The sequence below is a fragment of the Pseudorasbora parva genome, chromosome 17 (genome assembly GCF_024679245.1).
Source record: "Pseudorasbora parva isolate DD20220531a chromosome 17, ASM2467924v1, whole genome shotgun sequence".
NCBI classification, from domain to species: Eukaryota; Metazoa; Chordata; class Actinopteri; order Cypriniformes; family Gobionidae; genus Pseudorasbora; species Pseudorasbora parva.
Window position 1 is genome coordinate 4728601 of NC_090188.1, and position 26700 is coordinate 4755300.

A 26700-nucleotide genomic window follows, 5' to 3' on the forward strand; every position below is an offset into this window, starting at 1 on the left:
AAAATTAAACTTTCAAAATCGTCAGTATTAAAACAATAAAAGACCTGAAATATTTCAGTTGGTGTGCAATGAATCTAAAATATATGAAAGTAAAATATTCATTCATCATTACATTATGGAAAATAATCACAATATGCTAATATTTTGAGAAGGACCTGTATATACTCCATTATGTATTTATTTACAAATTAAATAATCGTATTACTTCTAAATAAACGAAATAATATTTTTAATAATTTACTTATGTATTTATAAATTAATATTATTTAAATTTATAAATCTTTATTTAATTCATTTTCTTTTGATTTATAAAGCACATTTACAATAAAATCACATGGGTTGACCAAATTGCTATAAATATTACATTAAGAACATGACAAATAAATATAAAAACTATGTTTGGATAATATTTTACACACAGAAATATTATCCAAACATTTTTAGAGTAAAAATATAGAATGGTCCTACAGTTATTTTATTATATTTTTATTACAATTATTGAGATTTTATATATATATAATATATATATATATATATATATATATATATATATATATATATATATATATATATATATATATATATATATATATATATATATATATATAAAATGATATAGACACACAGAACTCTGGAAAAAATTAAAAGACCACTTAACATTGATAAATTTACCAGGGCTATATATAGCTTTTGTTGCTAAGTTGCCTTGTTTTTGCCTAATTATCATAACTTTAAGTAAAATTAAATCTAAATCAAATTATTAGATTGACCTCTTTTGTATACATCATGACAGTGTACATTACATTACATTACATGCAGGTTTAAAAGGCAAAAAAATGCCCAGACCAGATGATTTTATTTATATACATCTATATCTCTCGTTTTCTACATGTATATCTTGTGTACTAATTGAACGCGTTTGTCTCTGCAGGTTTTTCTGTGACTGCGGAGCAGGGACGTTGTCAAACCCTTGCACACTAGCCGGAGAGCCGACTCACGACACGGACACGCTGTACGACTCGGCTCCTCCTATAGAGTCCAACACACTGCAGCACAACTGAAGCAGACTCTGTGTGTGTGTCAGTCCAGTGCAGATGAGATTACACGCTAGAAATAATTCAATTTTATTCAAAAAAAAAAAAAAACTCTTTGAAAGAACGCATTGTGTAAACGTGGACAGAGAAAACATTTCTATTTAACACATGCAAACAGTCACTCTGCGATCCTGTCTCTCCCTACCGCTGTTTGCAAGCGGGTGCGATGCTCTCGGGACGGTGGCGACTCAGGATTTACGGGATGACGGACGGATTTATGGGATGCGCGTTTGAGCCACACGGACCTAGAGCGTACAGACTCTCAATGCTTCCCATGATGCACCTGTTCTCCAAGCAGCCGTCACCACACTCTTGTATATGTACGGGGGAAAAAATGACCCAGCACTTCAGTTTTGGTTTCGTTTAGTTTTTTTTAAAAGACTGAGTTATCGAGGTTTGATTTTAATGCTTTCTCATGTAGTTTTGTATTTTCAAGCAAAAATCTTAAATGTACTTGAATGTCTTTTTATTTTATTTTATTAAGTATATTAATTTTGGGGTTGTTTATACCTTAGATTGCTGTATTTGTTCTCATGTCGCAGGATGTATGTTCTTTCTGTGAAAGAGATTTGAGGAAAAAAAAGAAAAGAGAAGGAAACACTAAGTATTCTCCAGCAATGTTTTGATTCTGAAAGGAAAGTGTCCAAGTGATGAAAAGCTTTGGCCCAAGTGATTTAAATGATTATCCCCGCCCCTTTATCCTGATTGGATGACATCAGGATGAAAAAAAAAGCAAGCTTGCGAAAGCATGGCACTCCTGCGCCGTTTCACTCCGAATGCTGCGATTGAGTTGACGTGCGAGCCGAAGTGACATTGCTGGAGATTTTTAAGAGGCTTCTTGCTTATTTGAAGCTTTGATGAATATCTGTACAGTTTTTTTTTTTTTTGTGCTCCCCCCTCCATCCAACTGTATTTGGTGACTGTGGGTTCTCATACAGCCTGAATTGTATGCATGTTCCATGACATCTAGACTTAATATATTGTGAAGTACTCAATAACCATTATGTAGCTGGTAGTAATTAATCAAAAGTTTAATTTCCTAGTCAAAGAGGAACGTGTTACATTTTTAAAAATAAACTTTATTAGATCATTTCAGTAGTGAGATGCTTGCCTGCTTTCTACGTGGTGAAAAATAACTTGAATTGTGAACAGAAAGACTCAAAAGAAACGAAACGTTTCCATCACAGGCTGTGGATCATCTGAACCAGTGCTGTGAACAGTTCACGCTCAGCCGTCGAGTCCTCAGCAAATGAGCACAGTTTCCTGTCGAAACAAATCACACTGTAAATACATGCTCTTCTCCAACACACACTAGCATTCAGAGGTTTGGAAAACACATTTATTCCAGCTTTTAATTAATCAATTTATTAGGGATGAACATTTTCACTGTTAAAACTAAATCCATAGTTTAAAGGTCCCGTTCTTCGCGATCCCATCTTTCAAACTTTAGTTAGTGTGTAATGTTGCTGTTAGAGCATAAATAATACCTGTAAAATTATAAAGCTCAATGTCAAGAGAGATATTTTCCCTTTCAAAGCCTACAGCGAGCGGCCGGTTTGGACTACAGCTCTGCACTTCCTGCTGTAATGACGTCACTAGAACCGTTTGTTGACTAACGCTCCGCCCACAAGAACACGCAAAATAGGGGCCGTGGTCTCGTCGCTCTCCCACGTGGAGAAGAGCGCGCATTCAGTGCTTGCATCGCCCCGTTATGGTAAGAGGCGGGACCTTTCCGGGCAACGTGCGCTAAGCTGCTGTCCAATCACAACACGGGAAGCGCTGACCCAATCAGATCTCGTTACGTGTTTCTGAAGGAGGGACTTCATAGAACGAGGAAATCATCAGGCCGTTTTTAGGACAGAGGAAACAGCGCTGTACAGATAAGTCAATTGTGTGAAAAATACTGTGTTTTTTACACGCGAAACACAAACTCATGTTATATTGCACACTGTAAACATAATCAAAGCTTCGAAAACACGCGAAGAACGGGACCTTTAATATTTTTTCAGAGCCTGATTACAAAAACAGAAGTCTCACCATTAAAGCCATGGCCCAAGCACACATTTATGTTCTCATCATTTTATGTAGCCTATATGACAGATGCACGTTGCACCTTTTTGAAGTGATTCCAATCATATTTCATTCATATTTTCAATCAGATTTTGAACATCTGAAGTTTCTCAGCTGAAGGAAATAATCCATTATTTATATTGGCTAATTTGTATTATCGGGCAGAAAACCAACTAAAAATGAACATATCAGCTGATACCGATATGGTGGCGATATTGTTCATCCCTACAAATGTTTTGCATTAAATCATTTTCAGCAGGCAGAACCAGGGCCGGCTCTAGCACTTTTGTTGGCCTAGGTGAGATGGAGTTTTGCGCCCCCCGACCCACTCACTTTTATCGTCTCTAATTCAGCACGTCTGTTTACTTAACCAAGAAACACTTATTAATAAACAAATTAGACGCTTTATTTCCACTTTTCTAATATTTTCTAAATTTTTATTGAAAATAAATGCCTTTCCCAACTGATATGTATTGGGAAAAGGTAGAGCGAGTGTGGCAAAAGGCGGATTCGAAACCTCTGACTGATTTGCGTCAAAACTTGACGGCATCTTACCTCTACTCTATAGCTACGGTAAAGTATTCGTTGATTTCCGTATCAATCAATCGTTTCGTAAACGACAGTATATTTGTGTTTAATGTAAATAATATGGCCTCTATCATTCAAAAAAAAAAGAGGACCCACTTTTTATTTGCTTCCGATGCCCATGTAGAGAGCATTTGTACTTTTCATAACCATGATACGTTATCCACATTTTTTGTTATCCATATTGTAGATTATTGTCAGTGAAGTTATGTTTGTAGCCAAGTGATAGCTTAGTGACAATATTAATACAATTAATATTAGTTGATAATATTGATAATACTAAGTAAATTTATTTTGTTTGACAACTTATTGGCTGAGATGAGAAGACTATCCTCTATACTGGGCTAACGCGGGGTTTAGACGCCTTATTTTTGATAAAAGCGCAAGGGATGAGCACTTGCCTGACCTAACGCCTTAACCAATAACCAATAATCACCATCAATTCAATCTAATAATCAGGTTGATAAGTAATTAAACATGTGGCTGAGGGAGCGCCGTATATGATCATGTTTAATAAACATTATGTTGTATTTCGCTTGTTCCTATGCTTAATGGGAAGTAAAGGGCGGTACTAGAGCGCGCTCGCACCCCCAACACAATTGTCGCCCTAGGCGACCGCCTAGCTCGCCTAAAGCAAACGCCGGCCCTGGCCAGAACTCCAGTCGCCTAAGAAACACTCGCATTATATCCTTTTATAGCACTGCTTTGATACTTGAGAAACTTCTCATGATCACAGCTGTAAATGATTGTGCAGCTTAATGAAGTGTGGAAACGGCAGCGTTGAGTACATATTTGGTTTCAGAAAAAACAATACAAAAAACACACCAAAATGCAGTCTGATACAGACCTGTTCTGTTCAAATCTTAAAAATAAAGCTTCTTATCTGGCATTGATGGTTCCATTTAGAACCTTTAACATCCATGGAATCTTTTAAATGATTTAAATTTTAGATTTTTTTAATTATCTGAAAGGTTCTTTGGGGAAGAAGCAAAAAAATTATATTATTATGAGTGTACACAGAAGCGGATGATGGGTACATCAGTCTCTAGTTTGAAAACACTGATGGTGAGACCCAGACGCTGTTTCAGTGAAGAACACCTGACTAGTGTTGTCACAAAGTTGGAACTGAAATTTTAAAAATGTGACAAAACCAGCATTGAGCGCTGTTGAACAATTCTTAAACGCCTCTGCTTGGCCATTGTGTAAAAACATGTTGCCCAGATACACACGTGAGCATTTAAAAGCAGGATATCCCAAATATATCCGCTGATAGACGCCTGCTTTCAAACGCTCCCGTGTGTATCAGTGTTTGCGCTCGGTGAAGAGTTAAGTGTCATGTTTTTGAAGCGTTGATCATCGTAGCCAATCACAGACATAAATGTTGAGCACGTGAACACAAGAGGGAAATGTTGGTATAGTCATTTTTTTTAATTTCCGACTTGTTACTGAAGTCAATACTTGAGGAGATTCCCCCTTCTATGTAAAGCGCTTTGAGTGCCTAGAAAAGCGCTATATAAATATAATGAATTGTTATTATTAATACTTTAGACAACACTACATCTGACAAATAAGACAAAATTAAAATGGATTTGATGGTAAACCGTTTTATACATTAAAGAATTGAAGTTTGACACCATGGGACGTGCAGCAGAAAGCATCGGCTGAATTTCTTCATAAACTGAAAGATATGAACGCTACACACGGAGTCTGTTAGGAGCAGAGTTTAATAATGCAGCAGAAATAGTGACCTGTAAAATTATTAATGGTTTTACAGTCATTTATGATCAGCTTAATGCATCTTTAGAAATAACATTTCAGTTTCTTTGGAGACATCTTTCATTAACACTTTATTTTAGGGTCCATTTCTCACAATGAGCTAGTTGTTTATTAGCAAGCATTTCCCTAGGATATTCGCAGTTTATTACTTATAAAGCACGTATTAATGCCTTATTCTGCATGATCATATTCTACATCCCTTAATACCTAGACTTAACTACCTTACTAACTATTAATAAGTAGAAATTAGGAGTTTATTGAGGTCACAGTCAATTGTGAGAATTGTACCCTGATTTAAAGTGCGACCCATTTTTCTTTAATAACAGTCAGATGAATAATCACCAAACCTATGAAGAACATGACTGGGTCATATTTCATGATATTAAAAATAAGATCCAATTATTAAAAAATCCAATTATTTTGAAAACCTCCTAATGAGTCTAAAAACAGAGTTTGCGACATTTTCATAATCAATCCATCTGCAGTAGCACTGCATTACAATAATCACAAATCATCTACTAATGGAATTGACATAAAATGATCAACATTGTACGGCATTGGCCGTTTTAGTGTTGTCCGATGAAAATGTGCTTGATAGTAGGGATGCACTGAAAGTTTGGCCAGTGAAAATTGCATTTTTGGCTTTTGGCTGAAAGAGAAAAAAAGCCCAAAACATATGCCGCCCGCCCTTCAGTGTTCAGCGCTACGATTTCACTCTCGAGCAGCAAGAAAAGTCATCGTTTCCGGTTTCGTTTTTTGGCCAAATGCATTCAGATTTTTCGGTTTCAAACCAGATTTTTCATTTCAGTGCATCCCTACTGAATTATTATGAAAATGTCACAATGCAAAATGGTCTAATCTGAACACGGTTCATAAAGTAGCTTACTTGAATGCCCTGAGAGACACGGTGCTCCTCTCGAACTCACGGGCCTTCTTATGCCCAGACTGGATGACTTCCTCCGGGATGTTTGCCAAGCGGGCTGCATTGAAGCCGTAACTTTTGGGACACGCGCCACCGATGAACTTGTAGAGGAAGGTGATGGTCTCCTGACTGGGGTCCTCGCATTCATTCTCCACCATACAGGCCTGAAAGGGAACAAATGTAGATCATCTCACTAAACACTTTCACTTATTTTGTAGAGCTTTGTCATTTCCTAACCAGCAGCGATAACACCTTGTAGCCCAAGACTGGTTTCCCACTGAAGCTAAGCAGGGCTGAGCCTGGTCAGTACCTGGATGGGAGACTAACTGGGAAAACTAGGAGCTGCTGGTAGAGGTGTTGGTGAGGCCTGTGTGGGACCTAATGCCCCAGTTTAGCGATGGGGACACTGTACTGTCAAAGAGCACCGTCCTTTGGGTGAGATGTTAAACTGAGGTCCTGACTCTCTGTGGTCGTTAAAAATCCCAGGATGTCCTTCGATAAAGAGTAGGGGTGTAACCCCGGCATCCTGGGGTTACCCAACTTTGTTCATCATGGCCTCCTAATAATCCCCATATCATGATTGGCTTCATCACTCGGTCTCCTCTCCACCAATCAGCTGGTGTGTGGTGAGTGAGCAATATGGCTGCCGTCGCATCATCCAGGTGATGCTGCACATTGGTGGTGGTTGAGGAGATGAACCCCTTCTATGTAAATGTAACTAATTAATTAATTTCTGATGGAGACAGGAAAACTTACCATGTGTCCGAGTCTCACGGCGGGGTCCTGGACGTGGTCCTCCACCAATGAGTGGTAATGAGTGGAGAAAAGGGTTCGGCAGCAGATCTTCTCCGACAGCTCCTTCACCACTGCACTCGCGATGGCTGTGCCGTCGTACGTGGCCGTACCTCTGCCTGCGGTTCAAGCACAACAAAACGTCTGAACTTATTCTGCTAACACCCAGTGGCCTGTTGCACAAAGCTGGTTTCAGCTGCTACCCAGGTAAGTTTGAGATTAGTTTGAGCAAACTCTGGTTTTTCGGGCTCAAGAAGGTGGATTGGTTTTTATCAGTGTTCATCACCATGGTAACTTAAACTGGACCAATCAGCTGCAAGTAAAGACGCAATAAAGCCACACCCCTGTATCTCTCATTCCAGAATAAAACAATTTATAGTGAAAAAACTTTACAGCTCATCTTTTGGTGCTAATTATTCATTATATTTATATTATACTTTTAATTAATATAGTACATTAATATATTATTATATTAATTGACAAGTAGCCAAATATTAATATAAATATAATAGATGCATTCATAATTCTTTTAAACAACGTGTATTCATTTGCGCTCTCTGTGAACCTATAATTATTAGGCATTTTTCTTTAATTCACATCATGCATTGATATAGTCAGATTCCTGCCTTGTAAGCGCATTTAATTTCATGATCATTTTCAAAACGATCTCAAACTTCAGAAGAGAATTGAATTGCGCCCTCTCTCTTGCGAGAAGTGAATCAAACAGACATTCTGATTGGCTGCTAGCCGCAAACTCTGGATTGACAGAAAACCTGAGTTGACAGAGAACGTTTATACCCAGCTTTGAGAAATGGTTGAACTTGATCTAAACCAGGGGCTTATTGCACAAAACTAGGATATGGGATTAAGCCGGGATATCTTGGGGAGCATGTCATCTGTATGCAAAATTTAGTACACCGCTGTTGTGTAAACGTACCCTGAAGTAGGGCTGCATGATATTGGAAAAAAATTACATTGCAACAATATATATTGCGATATTGAGAGCCATCAATCCAGGCTAAAGTCAATAATTACCATTCCATGATATTAATAATTTCAGTAAAAAGCAAGCTTCATTACAAGTGGCCAAAAGAAATGTTGGAAAGTATGTGCAAACATGAAACTAAACCTCCAGTAGGTGGAAGCAGGTGACTGTCTTAATGAGTGAGTCACTGAGTCGTTCATTCAAACGATTCATTCAAACGCTGAATCGTTCACGTTTGTTGCTATAAGTGAGACGCGTTACGGTTCTGCTGTGAACGATCACTGCTGACATAAAACAAAAACAATAAATATTGCATCTTAAATGTAACTGACTGAATGAATGTTAATTATTTGTTTATGGAACTGTCATTTGAAATCAGTGTCATTTTCATCGTGATGATATTCAGGAAAAGTGTTTGTCCTCGAGTAATTTCTCCTCGAGAGGCTGCACGAGCGTCCACAGTGCGACCTTATTATCGTCAGTTCATTATATATTATCCACTATGGATCGCCACTTACACTAATGCACAATCATTCTTGCATTTTGGTGATTCGCTAGTTATTTTTTGTTTTAATCCGGCTCTTGTCTGTCAGGCAAGTAAAATTGTCTTTCACTTGTCTCTTGTTCTTTCACTGTTAATGTCGAGCCCTGCTTTGTATTCGTTGTAAAGATCTTAGTGGTGCCGTTTAAGTGATCAGACAAATTGGTGGTGTTTTCTTGTTTTGTGGCCACAAGACACAAAGTACCTCTTTTTGTTCAACATCCTCCTTCTTGCAGCCGAAATAGTCCCAAAAAGAGGATTTCTGGTATGAACCTTTTTATTTTTGCAGTGGATCCTTTTCGGCGCACATTTTAGCAGTGAATGTTTGGCCGTGAGCGGTGAACAGCGGCACAGTGAACCAATCACGCTTGCGGAACGTGCATGTCACTCCAGCAGCAAACTCGGTTTACTGTGTGCTTCCGTTCTCTTAATACACCATGGGGTACTACCCTTCACATCGCATGTTCCGGCGATGTGACTATCGCATATAACTATCTAGCGGCTCAACAATTTTATCTCCTACCAACCAAAATCCAACGTACTTCCAGATATGGCTTTTTAGATTTTGGAGTTAGAAAATCGTTTTCTCTGCCGCAGTCGAGTTGGGCTCTGCACTTTTTGCCATCTTCGCTGCAAGACGTGTCAACATTCAGCAGCGACTCCTGTGACCTCTCCCTGAACCCCCATGCGCGCGCTCTCTCGGAAAGCAGACAGCCACGCCTCTATTACCGCGGCGGGTTTTTTCCCCCCCGCTTTAAAAAAAAAAATTTCTTCGAATATTAATTTTCACCTTTGAAATTCATTTTTTAAAACCTATTCGAATAAATATTCGAATTTAGAATATTCGTTGACAGCCCTAGAAGGCACACTCACACCAAGAATGATAAGGATAACTAAAGATAACTGTATATTAGCGGAAAAATTGAGCCAGGATTGCCAAGATATCCCAGCTTAATCCCTTATCCTAGTTTTGTGCAATAGGCCCCTGGTAGGATTTATCTGGATTTGTCAACTCTAAACCTACTCTTAAACTCAGAGTTGGTTCAGCTGGATTCATGCAACAGGCCTCAGATATTCTCTCATAACTGCGGTTTTACATTTGTTTAATTTTACAATTGATGAACAGATCATTTACCTAGCTCATCAAGCAGGACGAGGGAGTGGTTGGTGGCGTGCAAAAGTATGCTAGCAGTCTCGCTGAGCTCCACAAAGAACGTACTTTCACCTGGAAAACATGGTAGATTGAGTATTGAGAGAAAAGCTCACACATGAACGCTGAAAGCAGCAAGAGGCAACTTACCTGACATTATACGATCAGAAGCACCAAGACGAGTGAACACTCGGTCAACGGGAGTGAGGCGTAAACTCTCAGCAGGCACGTAACAGCCCAGCTGCGCCAAGATCACCACCAGACCACACTGAAAGACAACATGACAATAAAGAATACAATCTGAAAGAATACATATTACTTTATAATTAACAGCGAGTTGACAAAAAAAGTGTTTGAGTCTTCTCTATATCAGTCTCAGTGTTTCTGAACTCCCTCAAACGCCTCAATTGTAGTCTTGAGTTTTGTTCCTGGAACAAACTCACAATATTCCTCATTTAAATAATTAATACGCAGAATAAAGGGGCGGGGCTGGTTGAGTTAGTTAGTACTTGAAACTGACGTTATGGTAAGGGGTGGAGCATTTCCCAAACACTCACAAACCACTTGACCAATCACAACACACTGCTCAAGCCGACCAATCAGAGCACATTGAGCTTTTCAGAAGGAGGGGCTTTATAGAGACAGGAACTAAACAGAGCGATACTGACAGACTGGGAAGAGAGGAGCTGCAATAATGGGGATTATGGGAGAATAATGTGTTTTTTGAACATTCAAGCATGAAAACCTGTTCTATTAGAGCCTAAAAAACAACCAAGACTTTGAAAGCGGGCATAATAGATCCTCTTTTAAGGCCACTTCAATATGTCTGCTATTCATCCATCTATCCAAGACTTTTTTCATGATTTTTGAAGATTTTATTAATATAACGTTTTATTATTATGTTCATTGACAGAATTTCCAAGCCTAAACAACTTAACATTCTGAAAACATATTACAGAAACCAGCATTTCCAGAAATAGGAGCTCAAACCACATCCTTCTTCCTGCCTGAACAGCTGCAGAACATGTTAGAGGTTTCTTGACTACATTCAAAGTCATTATTCAATTATCAGAGCTGTAAGGGTGAACTTATTTGCTCTGAAATATTATTTAATTAAAATGATTTACTACATACACAATGAAGTCTGGAATTTGGTCACGATTCAGTTTAAATCAATTATTTTGGGCCGGTTCATTATTATTTTCAAATATACAGGGAGTGCAGAATTATTAGGCAAATGAGTATTTTGACCACATCATCCTCGTTACCTTGACCACATCATCCATTAGGTGATGTGCATCTCTGTAATGAGAAGGGGTGTGGTCTAATGACATCAACACCCTATATCAGGTGTGCATAATTATTAGGCAACTTCCTTTCTTTTGGAAAAATGGGTCAAAAGAAGGACTTGACAGGCTCAGAAAAGTCAAAAATAGTGAGATATATTGCAGAGGGATGCAGCAGTCTTAAAATAGCCAAGCTTCTGAAGCGTGATCATCGAACAATCAAGCGTTTCATTCAAAATAGTCAACAGGGTCGCAAGAAGCGTGTGGAAAAACCAAGGCGCAAAATAACTGCCCGTGAACTGAGAAAAGTCAGGCGTGCAGCTGCCAAGATGTCACTTGCCACCAGTTTGGCCATATTTCAGAGCTGCAACATCACTGGAGTGCCCAAAAGCACAAGGTGTGCAATACTCAGAGACATGGCCAAGGTAAGAAAGGCAGAAAGTCGACCACCACTGAACAAGACACACAAGCTGAAACGTCAAGACTGGGCCAAGCAATATCTCAAGACAGATTTTTCTAAGGTTTTATGGACTGATGAAATGAGAGTGAGTCTTGATGGGCCAGATGGATGGGCCCGTGGCTGGATTGGTAAAGGGCAGAGGAGGTGGAGGTGGAGTACTGGTTTGGGCTGGTATCATCAAAGATGAGCTTGTGGGGCCTTTTCGGGTTGAGGATGGAGTCAAGCTCAACTCCCAGTCCTACTGCCAGTTTCTGGAAGACACCTTCTTCAAGCAGTGGTACAGGAAGAAGTCTGCATCCTTCAAGAAAATAATGATTTTCATGCAGGACAATGCTCCATCACACACGTCCAAGTACTCCACAGTGTGGCTGGCAAGAAAGGGTATAAAAGAAGAAAATCTAATGAAATGGCCTCCTTGTTCACCTGATCTGAACCCCATTGAGAACCTGTGGTCCATCATCAAATGTGCGATTTACAAGGAGGGAAAACAGTACACCTCTCTGAACAGTGTCTGGGAGGCTGTGGTTGCTGCTGCACGCAATGTTGATGGTGAACAGATCAAAACACTGACAGAATCCATGGATGGCAGGCTTTTGAGTGTCTTTGCAAAGAAAGGTGGCTATATTGGTCACTGATTTGTTTTTGTTTGGTTTTTGAATGTCAGAAATGTATATTTGTGAATGTTGAGATGTTATATTGGTTTCACTGGTAAAAATAAATAATTGAAATGGGTATAAATTTGTTTTTTGTTAAGTTGCCTAATAATTATGCACAGTAATAGTCACCTGCACACACAGATATCCCCCTAAAATAGCTAAAACTAAAAACTAAGACTTCCAAAAATATTCAGCTTTAATATTAATGAGTTTGTGTTCATTGAGAACATGGTTGTTGTTCAATAATAAAATTAATCCTCAAAAATACAACTTGCCTAATAATTCTGCACTCCCTGTAAGCTGAAGACACAAATGTTACATTTCATCTACTGCCTTTGCGACACTGAACATTACATCAGACTAGAGTGTGGATCTGGGATCAGAGTTTTTTTATTTAATTAACACACCCTGAACACTGACCCCAGCACTCACCTGTCTCATTAGGGTGGACTTGCCTCCCATGTTTGGCCCGGTGACTAACACACATGGGGCAAGTGCTTTACCATTATCTTGACCCTCTTCTTCATCACCGCCAGGGCAAGCGATGAAGATGTCATTGGGAATGAAGTCATCACCGAAGAAGGTCTTGGTGACACAAGGGTGACGGGACCCTCTCAGATCCAGGAAGGGGAGCGACTGACACCCGTCACCTGGAAGAACTATCTCCGGTCTCACCATGGGCCCGTCGCCGCTCTGACTGTACCGGGACATGCTCAACAGCACATCTGGGGTGAGAACAACAGGAATATATCTTACCACACGTCATTCTAGTATCAATGCCAAAAGTACTCAGTTAAAACTCATTTTTAAAGCAAGCATGGCATTTGTTTTGGAAAATGTCAAATGTTGGAAACATCTGTTTATTAGCTTGTTATTTTAGCTATTTTCAATGGCAAACAATACAACATGCTGCTTTAACTTCATTGAATTGACATGCACAATCAGTAAAGGTTTATTAGCAATCACTTAACTGATTTACACATAAACCTTTAATATAGGTTTTTTCTGTGAGCTGTTCTTCCATCAGCATGTTATGCATTTGTTACTAGAAACTAGCTCAAATCAATCCTTTGTCAACCTAACCATGAATATTAACTGCATAAACTAGTCTAAAATGAAAACATCTTATTAGTATTATTGTTAGTAGGAAAAATATGAATGAATAGAGCATGTTGGAATTAGTAATTTAAAGTTTTTTTTATATCATATTCTACATGAAATAATTTTTAATGAAAGTGTAAAAATAAGTTATGTATATCAACATTTTAAAAGTTTAGACAAAATACAAATGTGACCCGCGCTGGCAAAATGTGTGGGAATGTGCACTGGCTGATTACGAGCTACAGGCAAAACAAGTATCTAGCGACCCCAATGCTCCAAACAGCAATTAAACATCTAAAAGTATCTTTATTTGTGTGTTTTCTGAGAGGAGTACCTTTCCCTTCCTCCATGAAAAATGCTGTTTTTCTCTGCTCGCTTCTGGACAACTGTTGCTTCTCTTCAGCACGTTCGGTATCGGTTTAAAGCACAGCATTGTCACTTTGTAAATACTGTAGCAAATTCTTGAGTCTGAACACAAGGTGATGTAAATAAAATGATTTCACTCATGCTGACTTGCTTAAAGTGTGCACACAAAGACGCCTCAGACAGCGCGCGATCCCGATATACATATACCGTATTTTCCGGACTATAAGTCGCACTTTTTTTCATAGTTTGGCTGGTCCTGCGACTTATAGTCAGGTGCGACTTATATATCAAATGTAATTCATACTGACTTACAAGAATAAATATATAGCCGCGAGAATGCGCTCTATGCTGCTCCTGTAGCCTAATATTTACTTAAAGACAACAACTTAGAAAGACTGAACACAAACAAAATGCCCCCATAAAGAAAATCTTATTCTGCAAAATACAAACAGCATGTAGTAAAATATGCAGCGGAGAACGATTCACACAGCGTTCGTCTTGCGCGGCAGAGGCTTTCCCGGCAGAGAGTTTAAGCATCTGTGGACTCGTTCCTTCAGCTCTGGCCATCTTGCTTACAGTCCGCAAGTAGATTTCTTTTTCTTCTTCATCACAATTAAAGTAACTTCTGCTTTTCGCCAGTCCCTTACAAGTTTCTCACTCACTTCAAACTTTCTTTCTTCTGCTCGGGTTATGCAGTGAAGCGGGCACGAGCGAGTGCACACTCGCATGCGCGCGCGGCTCCAGCTCTGCCCAAATGCGACTTATACTCCACTGCGACTTATATTTGTTTTTTTCCGCGTCATGACGCATTTTTTGACTGATGCGACTTATACTCCGGAGCGACTTATAGTCCGGAAAATACGGTACACAGAATTATGTCTTAAGTGAAAGTTTGAAAACATCTAATGTGTAACATTACATTAGATACGTATGGTACAGTAGGTCTTAATATATAGGCTGCCTGTCTCAATGTTAATCAAACAAATGTGGTATCATGAAAAAAAAGTTGAATATATACAGCTTTCCTATAGATATTTGGTTTTGACTTTGGAGTGTGCCAAATTTGGTAGTATTACCAGGAATTTAAGGAAAGATTGCCAGGTGATTTTGTTTTGAAACCTTCACAAGACTTTAAGACCAATTTTTCTCCAAATTGAATTCGCTGACTCCGTTGACTTCAAAAAGGTTTAGCTCAGTCCAACAAATCATACGTACTTTTTAAGTAAAAAATAAATAAATGGAAATAACTCATTTCTGAACATTTGCTCATTGCAACGTATTTTGCCAGCACAGGTCACATACAGAGTTTAGTTTTCTTACCAAGTACTGCCATGCACTCAACAGCTGTTTGCCAGTCTTTGTAATTCTTGTCAAAATTGTAGAAGAGTCTTCTCATGCAGTCCTTCAGCGCAGCGTCTCTTTTGTCTTCCCAGCTCTGCATTTCTGAAAACAGACGCTCAATCTCTCTGGTAGAGTACCGTTTCCAGCCCTTCTTAGTGGACCTCACCTCGTACTCCTCTGGCACGCTCCTCTCGGAAATACTATCAGGAACTTCCAGCTGGTAGCGGTTCCTTCCTGTTCCCCAGTAGGATAGATTCTTACAGCCCAATCTCTTCTTCTGTCGGTCCAGGTATTCCTGCAGGCCCCTCTCACAGTCTTTAACTCCATTTAGGGCTTGGTCGTACTCCGGATCAAAGCCAGCTTTGGGAGTTATGACACCTGTGGTTCGAGCTTTCTGATGGTCGAAAGCGGTGTCCCAACGTTTGAGTTCAGGCGAAAGGTCAGGAAAAAGCCCATCTTCATTTTCTGTCTTGAGGAGCACCACTTGGCGCATCAGTTTTGATCGGAAGCCTTCGGCGACGGGCTCCATGATCGACGTGATTTCTTTCATAGTTTTAAAGCCCTCAAGTGCTGCGAGAAAGTCAGCGATCTTACGCTTGCTGTAGACGACCTCCTCGTACAGAATGGCTCGGGAGTCCGGGTGGTCCTGGTCTTTTAAAGGAGTGCCCATGCTGTGGATCTTGCTAAGTAGCCTTTCGAGATCTGGAAGCTTTTTTAGTAGGTCAGTGACTTCTGTTGCTTGGGACGGAGCACCCATCAGGTCCTCCAGAGCATCCAAGCGATCGCCGATGGAGGATGGATTACAAAGAGGGGCGCAGAGCCATTGCTTTAACAACCTTTTTCCGAAGGGAGTGCAACATGTATCCAATCGTTCAAGAAGGGTTCCCTCAGGACCGCCATTCGAGCTATTCTGAAGGATCTCAAGGTTAGCAAGGGTCACTCCATCCAAAACCATTCTTTGACGGGTCTGGGCAAAAAAACAAGACGCTCCTCCAGCCTGCTCCATCTCCACATCGACAGGAACATACTCCTCGAAGTTGCCCATGGAAAGAAGCTCCTGATCCACTAGACATTTCTTGAGGTAGAACATGCAGCCACCAAGGGCAGAAAGAGCAAGTTCATAACCTGACTTTGGTGTGAGACTTAAAGCGTCACATTCGGATGTCATAGCTTTGAGAGTTGGAGGCAGCACTGATCCCTTTTCATCATCAGCTGACACTTTGCTTTCTTTGAAGTAGTCTTCCTCAGCAAGGACCTTTAAGGTCTTCTGGGCATCCCAAAACTGCGAACCAGCATTGAGGCCTTCTTGTAAAGTGGATGACAAGATGGCCTTAAAGATTTTCAACGTCTCAGTTGAAGGGTTGCCCTTCTCGAAAAGAACCTGGGCAGGAGAATAGTGTGCCACAAGAGTACGCAAGCGGGAACAATGGCGGTCATCCTGGAATTGACCGATATGAAAACGTCCCACCGAAGTGTCAATGAAACAGACCCCGTAATCGTGTCCATGGCCTGTGCTGTCCTCCTCGCTCTTTTCTTTAATGCTCAACAGATATTTACTTTGAGTTTCAGAAGGGGCGCCATCAAGCACGCTGTACGTCTGAGTCCCTCGCGTGATGATTCTGCAAACCTCTCGCTTGACAACGCGGTCGAATTTGGTGGGACGCGCCAATGTCTTGCATCGTGCTTCCATCATCTCAGGGGTCTCGGTCTGTTCCACACGAGCCACTTTGTAGCCCTTTTGCACAAGTACATCTGAGAAGCGTCCAAAGCCAATCTCAGGAAAGCCAGAATGGGCCCAAGTGCCTTTCATGAAGGTAAGGCCAAGTTCGTTGACGCCAATCACCGCGTCCATATGGTAGAGCTCGTAGAACTTTCCAACTTTATAAAACAGAACGGCATCGAACATCTCAGACTTTAGCTGCCACCAACGGCGCATTCCAGGCGTCGTCCTGTTAAGGAAATCATCGGGAACATAAAGAGTTGTGGGGTCGTAGTTTTCATCCGATTGTCGTTTTCGCTTTGCATCCTTTCTCTTGCCGTCCTGCAGCCAGTCGAGTTTCTCATGGTCCCACACAGTAGATCCTCCCTCTGTCCCATTTGCACTGCTAGTCTGACTTTCAAAGTTGTCTGGGGCAGAGAAAGCAGAGAGTCGAGATTTGGTGTTGGACGTCACGGATGGTAGAGGTGCAGGTGCTCGTTTTGGGGTATCTGGTTTGCTCTTTGATTTAACCGGGTTCTCTGAAGGACGTTTGCGCTTAACCGGTTTCACAGGGCTGTCTGGTTCGGACTCTGGCTCGCTTTCTTGTTCCTCAGCCCCACTATTCACTCCCTCCTCGTCTTCCTCGTCACTGCTTCCTTCTGCTTGATCAGGTTTAAACTCTTCACCGGAGTCATCGCTGTCAGATGCCACCACGATACGACGACGCTTCGACTTCTGGCCCTTTTCAGCTGCAGCACGAGATAAACGACGGCTGGCCTTCACCTTTTCTTCAGCCTCTTCCTCAGACATGTCTACATCTGATAAGGTTGATTTCTCAACCTATAATAAAATGTAACATGAAATTAAGATGGTTGCAATACTGTATGACTATTTCTAACACATTTAAAAGGAGAATTTTTTGGAGAATGTGAATGCTTTTATGAGATAATAAAAATATAAGTGACCCAAAAAAAGACAAAAAAGCAAAATAGTCCAGGCTGTATGCACGCTGACATCTTTTCAGTAAATAATGACTTTAATTTTGGTCTGTTCCTCCCTCATGCAAAGCTATTGCATGACTTCAGAAGATTTTGAATATAGCAAATAAGTTAAGGTGCTTTTCTGTCTTGGTTCTTCCGTTAGACACTTTATGCTGCATGGTTACATTCTTCAAAATCATTGAAGAAGTAAAGTCAAAAAGGTTTGAAAAGACAAGCAAATTATGAGTTGAAATTTGTTTGAAAGATCACCTTAAAACTTAATCCCCCAGTTTCATAGTCCTAGTAGAAAATGCATGTTTGAGTTGTCTTGACTGTAAGTAATTTGCTATGACATATCTTAAAATATGTCAGCGCCATTGTTTTGCCTCAAGATGCACACCAGTAATGTTTTTTTAAGGCATGTTTATAAAGGCTACTTGAATGTCTTAACTGAACTAAGCCCCGTCTGTGAAACCAATGTATCTTTTATGTGAACATCGACTTTAATCTAATTTTTGCTCACCTCCATATCCTCCTCATTTTCCTCTTCTTCATCTGAGGGATCCATGCACACAGCCATCTTCAGTCTCTGCTCAGGACTCTGCTTCATTGCAACATCTGCCATCTCCATTGCTTTACGTATCACAGGCTTACCGCTGAAGAACACGCCTCCGGATTTGGCATCTGCGCCATCAGAGCCTTAAAACACAACAAGAATTGATGCAAGGTGCACCATATTTGATTGTATAATTACAATGTTCCTGTGTATAAATAAAGCCTTGCTCACCTTGGTATTCTCTTATGTATTTTGTGTTAACCCAGCCTCGGGTTGGTGGTTCATCGAAAAAGTGAACATGAAGCCTTTGGTCTCGGCCACGGCCCCTCATCTGCTGTCCGCTGAGAGGTTGAGGAACAACCATACAAGGCCACCAGGGATGTCCTTCCAGCTTGGCCCATACCAGAGTGCCAGCACTAAACATGGACGACTGTTCTCTGGAGAGAAAATTATTCTTGTGATACATTCATTCAAAATGCAGTAAGTGAAAAATCACAGACGCTTAAAGTGTACATAAGTTAAAAAACGAAGTACTTGTATTTTGGCCTACGGGTGAAATACTGTAATACTTTTTGATGGCAACGTTAAGTATTTGAATAGTTTACATACATATTTTATGTAATTCACTTAGTAATAGGAACTCTATGTACAATTTTAAGTACTGGAGAATTGTAAAATAATGTTGAAACTAACTGAAATGAAACTCGTTCGCAAATGAATATGAAATAACTCATAACTATGTATGCATATGTTTAAAACAATGATAGACCTGACAGAGTAAAGACAAGCATTAAATATCACATTAAAAAAAATACAGAACACTCCATGCATTTTATAAAAAAGCAATTGGTAACACTTTAATGTAAAATACAATAAAATTGGTATTGCATGTCATAAAAATAAATAAACGACATGCTTTAAGGGATCTTACCTTTTTTTTCACTTCATATACTAATTTATTGTATACATTGACCTAAAATCTATGTATTATTTTAGACTAGCGATAACGGCAATACCAGAATTAAAGTAGTAACGGAGGGTTGCTTAGAATAATTTTTGTAACTACGCCCAATTGGACAGAAAAAAATAAACAATATGCTTTACGGAATTTTACCTTCTTATATACTAATATATTGAATATAATGATCTAAATTGTATGTATTATTATTGGCTAGCGTTAACTGTAGTGACGGATTTTACCATGTAGTGATCCACAGTTGCTGTGGAGAATTTTTGTAACAGACACTCCAATTGGACAGAAAATAAATAAATACATGTTTTAAAGAATTTTGCCTTCTTTTTCACCTCAAATCTACTAATTTATTGTATATATTGATCTAAAATTGAATGGATTACTTGAGGCTAGTGATAACGGTAGTAACGGATTTTATGTAGTAACAGACGGTTGCTGTGGAGAATTATTGTAACGGACACTCCTATTGGACAGAAAAAATAAACAACATGCCTTAAGGAATTTGCCTTCTTATATACTAATATATTATATGTATTGATCTAAAAATGTATCTATTAGTATTTTAGGCTATCGATAAAGGTAGTAACTGATTTTACCATGAAGTAACGGACGCTCCTATTGGACAATGCTGGCTAGAAAAAAAAAAAATCCCGATAGGCGCAAGAAATCTGATCCGCCCCCTCCACACAATCTCCCGCCAAACAGGCAAAAGCAGCACGTGGACTAATATAAAACATAATCCCTCGGCAAGTGTTCAGTATGAAACTTCTGACAGAACGGATAAACTACACGCAAAACGTAAATATGGCACAACAGTACTGCAGTTGTACCATGGTACAAACCAAAGTACTTTAATGAATACTATGATAAACCCATGGTAACTTTACATGTCCAAATAGCCATGGAACTTATTTGTAAATATAATTTTAGAGCCTGTATCATTGTACTATGATATTTCCATCACGACACATTACTGTACCATGGTACTGGAATGGTGTCACCATGGTAACCAGCAGTTACTGTACCTCTCCTTTGCAGTGTCTGCTTTTCCCCCGAACAGTTTGGCATGTCCAGCTTTAGCATGAGCTTTGACGGGCTTTGCTGGTGTTTTCTTCCCGTTGACTCTGGCCTCTTCTTTGGGCGAGGTGTTGGATCTGCTCACCGGGTCTGCCTCCACTGGAGAAGGGTTTGATTTGGCCTTCTGCGCGGGAGGCGGCGATTTTGTGAAGAAATTAAAAAGGGAACTTTGCTTTGCCATTTCTCCCAAAGGGTGCTGTGCAATATGGTGTTTAATTAATCAAAAATAATTCATATGTATATTCCATACCAACAGACCCAGAACTGTTCTGCTCTGCCGAGTTTTTGTTTGGGCTAAGCTGAGAGTTCGCGCGAAAATGCCCCTGCTGGCGCACGGAAAGGGAAGAGGAGGATCACATCACATGACGCCACGAGAATTCGGACCAATGGGAGCCTCTGTGTATCCTTTTACGCCACCCACGTGGCTGATATCGCACATGCGTTATTTACTACGGTTGTTTAGATTCTCTTTTAGATTTTTCCATCTAAGATTTCTATGTAAACTACATCTTTGCCCTTTCTTTGTAAGCCAGGCATAATATGACAAAAAAACAAGTAATAAACACAATTTAGCCTATAAATGTAAAAATAATAAGGACAAGCGTGTTTACTAGTAATATGTTCTAATGGATGGAATTCCAAAGCTGCCGAAATAATAGATAAATACATCTATAAATACGACAACCAAAAAAAACCGAGTATTTATACTTATTTATGTATTATTGTATTTTTAATTTTTTTTACTGTGTCACATCCGTAATGATTAAGTTTTGGCCTATATTTTATAATAATTATTCATAATTATTAAGCAAATAATTTGAAAATTTGGCCAATCACAGGCCAACCACTGGTCCAGGATGGGCCAATCACAGTCGTTTGTCGCTTCATCAAGAGTACGGACAGCTGATAGTGACACTAAAAAAATGTATTATACAATTATCATCAAAAATACTCTGAACGTTTATTTTGAGACGTCTGACATGAGGGGACTCTGAGGTCTGCGTAGGTAAAAATGTATTTATTTAGGTATTTGGTGTAAAATATAAGCTAAGGCAGCATATTAGTTTAAAATGGATAAGATGGATATGGACTAGAAAGATATTATTACGGTATGCCATTATGTAGTGGTCCTGTCACGTCAGCAGAGTGCACTGTTGACCCATTTAACCTCCCACATCTAATTTACATGATCACACAGCAAATGTTTGGACATTTCTCTTTTAGTATTTTGATTCATTATTTTCTTTAAATGTTAGTTATTTTGTAAAAAAGAAGACTCTACAACATCTAAGTGATTAATCAAATGTAAGCCAAACCAATGTGTTCTCCTACTTCCTACTTTCTCCTTCTGGTCAATTGTAATGTGAAAGCATGCATAAAATATTTGTTTGTATTTTTTTTCTCGCAAATGTATAGAAAGTGTCTAGACTGCATGGATCTGAAATTGCAAATGCAATACAGAAACAACAGGATGTGTCAGAAGCTGTGACCTGTGTTGATTTGTAAAAAAAAAAAAAAAGGGTCTCATACCTGTTCTTCATGTGTTTTTTTAGGCAGGAGGGCTTGGTCATGATTTTGACATCCCCATCCTACTAAAAGCAATCCTGTAACCTATGGACCCTATCCTACACCCATTGCAATGTGACACAGGCAAAATGGATGTGATTTTTTCGCTAGTTTCAGCCTGACACAGTTATCATTTTCACGTCCAGAAATATCAAATGCGTCCATCTGTTCCCTATGGGTGTCTGGTCTAAAAACCAGGTGTGTTCAGGAACATTGTTGGTGTATTGCTATTTAGAGCAACTGAAAACGGCTGACCATTGACCAACACAAACCTGCTCTAAAGTCAATAGTGCAGTATTTGTGTTATTTAAAGGGTGTGTTAGTAATATGAGCCTATAGGCGGGTGCAAAACACGCATACACTCTGCTTATTACACACACACATTTTTAAATATAAAAAAGAAATCCTCCATGGTGCGAACACAACTAGCTTTTAAAGAGAATGGGAGATGAGACTCTGATTGGTTTATTTCACGTTACGCCCAAAACACACCCATGACTCATTAAGAGAAAAGGGACAACCCTTTTGTACCATGTGCCGGGTGTGCCGACCCGTGTTTTTAGTGTTTTTCCATCACTAAACTAGTGAAAGTTGATTCGCACATGCCCTAAGTGCACCTGCTTCAGACCATGTGCTTACTCTCTAAAAAAATGCTGGGTTAAAAACAACCCTTGTTTGTTTTTTTGTTTGAAACCAGTGAATGGACCTGTTCAAACAACCCGATTTCTGGGTTTGTCCATTTTCAACACAACTTGGGTTGTTTTTAAACCAGCATTTTTTATAGTTTAGATTGTTAAAGTAGGGCCCTTTGAGTTTGGGGTCTTGGTAATTATGATAGCCTAAATCTCCTGGGCTGCGTTTCCCAAAAGCATCGTACGCCTAAGTTGATCGTAAAAACGATCGTATGAGTGATCTTAATATTAAGGTCTGTTTCCCAAAAGCATCGTAACTTAAGTATCACTTGAAAATGATCGTAGATCTACGAGTGCTCTGGAGTAATCGTAAAGCTCGAAGTGTATCGTAAGAAGAGAGAGTTATGAGGTCACCTACAGGACAACCAGCAGATTACACCTTTAACTTTATTTAATTGTATTGTGATAATACTATAAGTGTTTTTTTTTTTGTTTTTGTTTTTGATGAGGGCAGGTAACAAACAAAAAAAATTATGTTTTTGAATTAAATGATAGCAAAAAAAAAAGAAAAGAAAGAAAGAATAAAATAAGTAAAGTAGAAAATATATAATATATCAAAGACTGGGAAAAATAGAGATAAACTCAAAAAATGTTGTTAATGACTTGCTAACGTGCACGAAAACCAGCATTGTATTCACACAGATAAATAGGGTGTCAAAATTGTACCTTTAGAGGTACAACAGCTTGTCGCTGGGGCAGTACCCTTAAAAGGACAACTTTGTATCTTTTTTACTCCTAAAAGGTGCATATTAGTACCTTTGAGTACAAATGCGTACCTTAAGGTACTACTATGAACCTTTTTGTGGTAAGTAAGTAAAATTGATTTGTATAGCACTTTTAAAATCACAAAGTGCTTCACAACAAAAAGAGGAAATACACAACATTGCAGTTCTAGTCAAAATAAGTAACAAAAACAATAAGTATAAATGAAAATAAACAGAAATACACAAAAGACCAGCCAAACCACCCTACACTCTAGATAAAAGCCTCTTTAAATAGAAGAGTTTTCAACTGTGTTTTAAAATGTTCCACTGAGTCCAGGCAGCGTAAGGAAGAAGGCAATGCGTTCCACAGTCTAGGTGCCACAGCTGGAAATGAACGGTCCCCTCTTGTTTTAAAGTGTGGTAAAAAATAGGGATGTCCCGATCAGGTTTTTTTGCCCTGGAGTCCGAGTCCGAGTCATTTGATTTTGAGTATCTGCCGATACCGAGTCCCGATCCGATACTTCTATAATACATTAAAAAAAGAATGAAGAGCGAAAAAAAATAAACCAGGATGTTCCTTTTTTTTTTAATTTTATTTTATTTTATTCACCTTATTTTAACACTCAACAACTCTAACAAACAGAGCACTTCTGTGAGGTAGCTTGAACAATCAAGAAAGAAATAACATAAATTCTTCACTTTTGGATTTTAGTGCAACAGTAAACATAAAAAAGTCTGGGACCGGAGTTGCAGATGCAGAACAATTAATTATGTTGGTGTGAAATAAACAGTTATGGAAATTAAATTAAATAGTCTGCTCCCAAAAATCCCGAAAAAAGTCTGTTAGTGCAAGACGACGATCTCAGCTGTCAATCATGACACCACACAGCAGTTTTGCATCAAATAACTAACTAAAACTAAACTTATTTAAAAAACGAACACTTGACATGAAATCATCGTGACGATAACTGCCTACAATGACATAAACTAACTTTGGGGAAAAAATTTTTGAAGTGTAATTTGATTGAAGTGTAATTAACAATGCTTTTCAGGTTTTTATAGGTCTAACATTCGTTTTTAGGTGGAGAAATTGAATAAAGTAGGCTAATCAAATGTAAAATGCATATTTAACTGTTTAAATTAAAGACAAATCCTTACAAAAGCTATTCAATCAAGAGCAGTGAGTGATTCCTTATCTTTTTGTTTTTTTACATTAAACAGACAGCAGTAAAGGCTACTGCCCCTTTAAAACATGGAAGGCTCTGCGTCGTCTTTCTCGACTGTATAAAGTCCTCTTAAGGCATATTCAGACTATGTCTGCTTGGATACTCATCAAGATGGACATGTTGACATGTTGAGTTGGTCCGTTTAACCGCAAGACTTGAACGAGAACTCAATATTTGCGCGCTGTGAGACGAGTGCGCGCTTTCGGATGATGCACAGAGACAGATCAGCGCGCGTGCTCTCATTCGCGTCTTCTGGCGAATATACCCGAGTGATGACTGTGAAAATGACTGCTCATATTCAAACATACGGCAGCACTCGCATGAATTGAACAAAGTTTACACAGATAGAACGTTTTGCCCACGTTTTTCTTTTATTAGCGCTGTTGTAATGTATTACTGAGGAGCCAGCACGTGTATCCATCTACAGAAACATACCCGCTTACATAAAGCATTATTTTCAAGTTACAACCTATATTATTGCGTCATCAGATGTGAGATGAACCGCGGTGCAAGTGCTCACTTTGTCTCTCACCCCAGAATATATATATCCGAGTCCTGATCGGGATGTAACGTCCGATTCCGATCGAGTCTGAAATCACGTGATCGGGCCCGATTTCCGATCACGTGATCGGATCGGGACATCCCTAGTAAAAATGGTACAAAGATGTCCTTTTAAGGGTACTGCCCCAGCGACAAGCTGTTGCACCCCTAAAGGTAAAATTTTGACACCCTATTTTTCTGTGTTTTGGACATTCCTCTGCAGTGACCTCAGGTGTGTTTGACCCCTTATCAAACACACCTGAGCAAGCTAATCAAGGTCTGAAGGTTTAATAGAAAGCTGCAGGCAGGTGAGTTTTTTCAGGGTTGGAACTGAACTCTGCAGGACTGAGGCTCTCCAGGACCGGAGTTCGCCACCCCTGCCATAAAAGGTTATATTTCAGCATTATGCAAATGAACAGCGACTCTTAAGTAGCACTTATTTCTCGCGCGTTCATGTTAAGTACATTTTTGGGAAACGCATGTGGAATTGCTGCGAGTGATCGTAACTTCGCTCGTAGAACGCGCTCTTTATCTTTATAGCTAAGATACATCGTTATTGGGAAACTCGGCCCAGATCTGTTTGAGGAAATACATTCATTGCAGTGGTGTTTGTATAGCGTTTGAGGTGTTTGTAAGACTCCGGCTCTGTTGAGGGCTGAACAATGTATTACTATGGGAGGAAGAGGTGTAGGTTTCTTCAAGTTAGTCATCATCTTCATGACATTCAGTGTGTTCAGTAACACGGATTATTAAATCTGACAGACTGAAGTATAATAGCACAGTGTACATGACTTGTTAGCAAGCTGATCTTTGAAGTGAACACTTTCTGTGCTACACGCTCTCATTTGTTTGGTCAGGATAATTCCCAATCTCTGTTGGCTCTCTCATTAAGTGCTCTGTGATTACGGCTCCCTGTTCTTACTATTCTTACAGTCGAAGGTGTTTGTCTGTCATGATGTGTTGAATGAGTTTTATTTCTCAAATAGAGCACACTTTGTGTCTTTTTTTTTAACCTTGACCCTTTACCACAGAAAACTCCGAAACAGCAGTTTTAGCTCCAAACGCGTAATGCTCCATTTGGCAAATTAATAATCGATCCATTTAAGTAAATAGTGTATGCAGGAAAAACACATACGGAAACAAAAGTCCAAAGAGCTCTTTGGCATATGGATATAAAAAGCCCCATAAGGTTTACAACAGGTAAAAATAACACAAGCCATGATGAGTCATAATTTACAGCCTGAATCAGCATCGAATCACAGCCTTCAGCATCATGTGTTTAGATATTACAGATCACATTATTCTTTATCTCTATCTATCTATCTATCTATCTATCTATCTATCTATCTATCTATCTATCTATCTATCTATCTATCTATCTATCTATCTATCTATCTATCTATCTGTCTGTCTGTCTGTCTGTCTGTCTGTCTGTCTGTCTGTCTGTCTGTCTGTCTGTCTGTCTGTCTGTCTGTCTGTCTGTCTGTCTGTCTGTTCGTCCGTCCGTCCGTCCGTCCGTCCATCTGTCAATCACTCCATCCATCCATCCATCCATCCATCCA

At 39.3% G+C, this 26700-nt stretch overlaps 2 protein-coding genes across 2 annotated transcripts in view; one reads left to right on the forward strand and one right to left on the reverse strand.

Moving 5' to 3' along the window:
• Positions 1 to 2184, forward strand: part of fbxo11a (F-box protein 11a) — a 50286-nt gene extending 48102 nt beyond the window's left edge. Inside the window, exon 22 of the mRNA XM_067422250.1 lies at positions 932 to 2184. Coding sequence (XP_067278351.1) covers positions 932 to 1061 — 130 coding nt within the window. The 3' untranslated portion in view covers positions 1062 to 2184. The remainder of the gene's footprint in view (positions 1 to 931) is intronic.
• An 85-nt stretch (positions 2185 to 2269) lies between these two features.
• Positions 2270 to 20767, reverse strand: msh6 (mutS homolog 6 (E. coli)). The gene is made up of 10 exons (XM_067422251.1): positions 20359 to 20767; positions 18592 to 18797; positions 18328 to 18503; positions 15105 to 17664; positions 12750 to 13042; positions 10066 to 10183; positions 9901 to 9990; positions 7204 to 7358; positions 6412 to 6611; positions 2270 to 2357 (listed from the first exon to the last, which is right to left on the reverse strand). Exons 1-10 carry the CDS (start codon positions 20589 to 20591, stop codon positions 2276 to 2278), a joined length of 4113 nt encoding a protein of 1370 aa, XP_067278352.1. The 5' UTR covers positions 20592 to 20767; the 3' UTR covers positions 2270 to 2275.
• Between the last annotated feature and the right edge of the window lie 5933 nt (positions 20768 to 26700).

Bases quoted from the DNA above. Each gene is read 5' to 3' on its own strand.
- msh6 (XM_067422251.1), bottom strand. From the start codon at position 20,591: ATGGCAAAGCAAAGTTCCCTTTTTAATTTCTTCACAAAATCGCCGCCT. The intron at 18,798-20,358 runs GTACAGTAACTG...TTTTCTCTCCAG, and splicing joins GCAGACACTGCAAAGGAGAG to AGAACAGTCGTCCATGTTTA. The intron at 9,991-10,065 runs GTAAGTTGCCTC...CATGTTTTCCAG, and splicing joins TTCTGATCGTATAATGTCAG to GTGAAAGTACGTTCTTTGTG.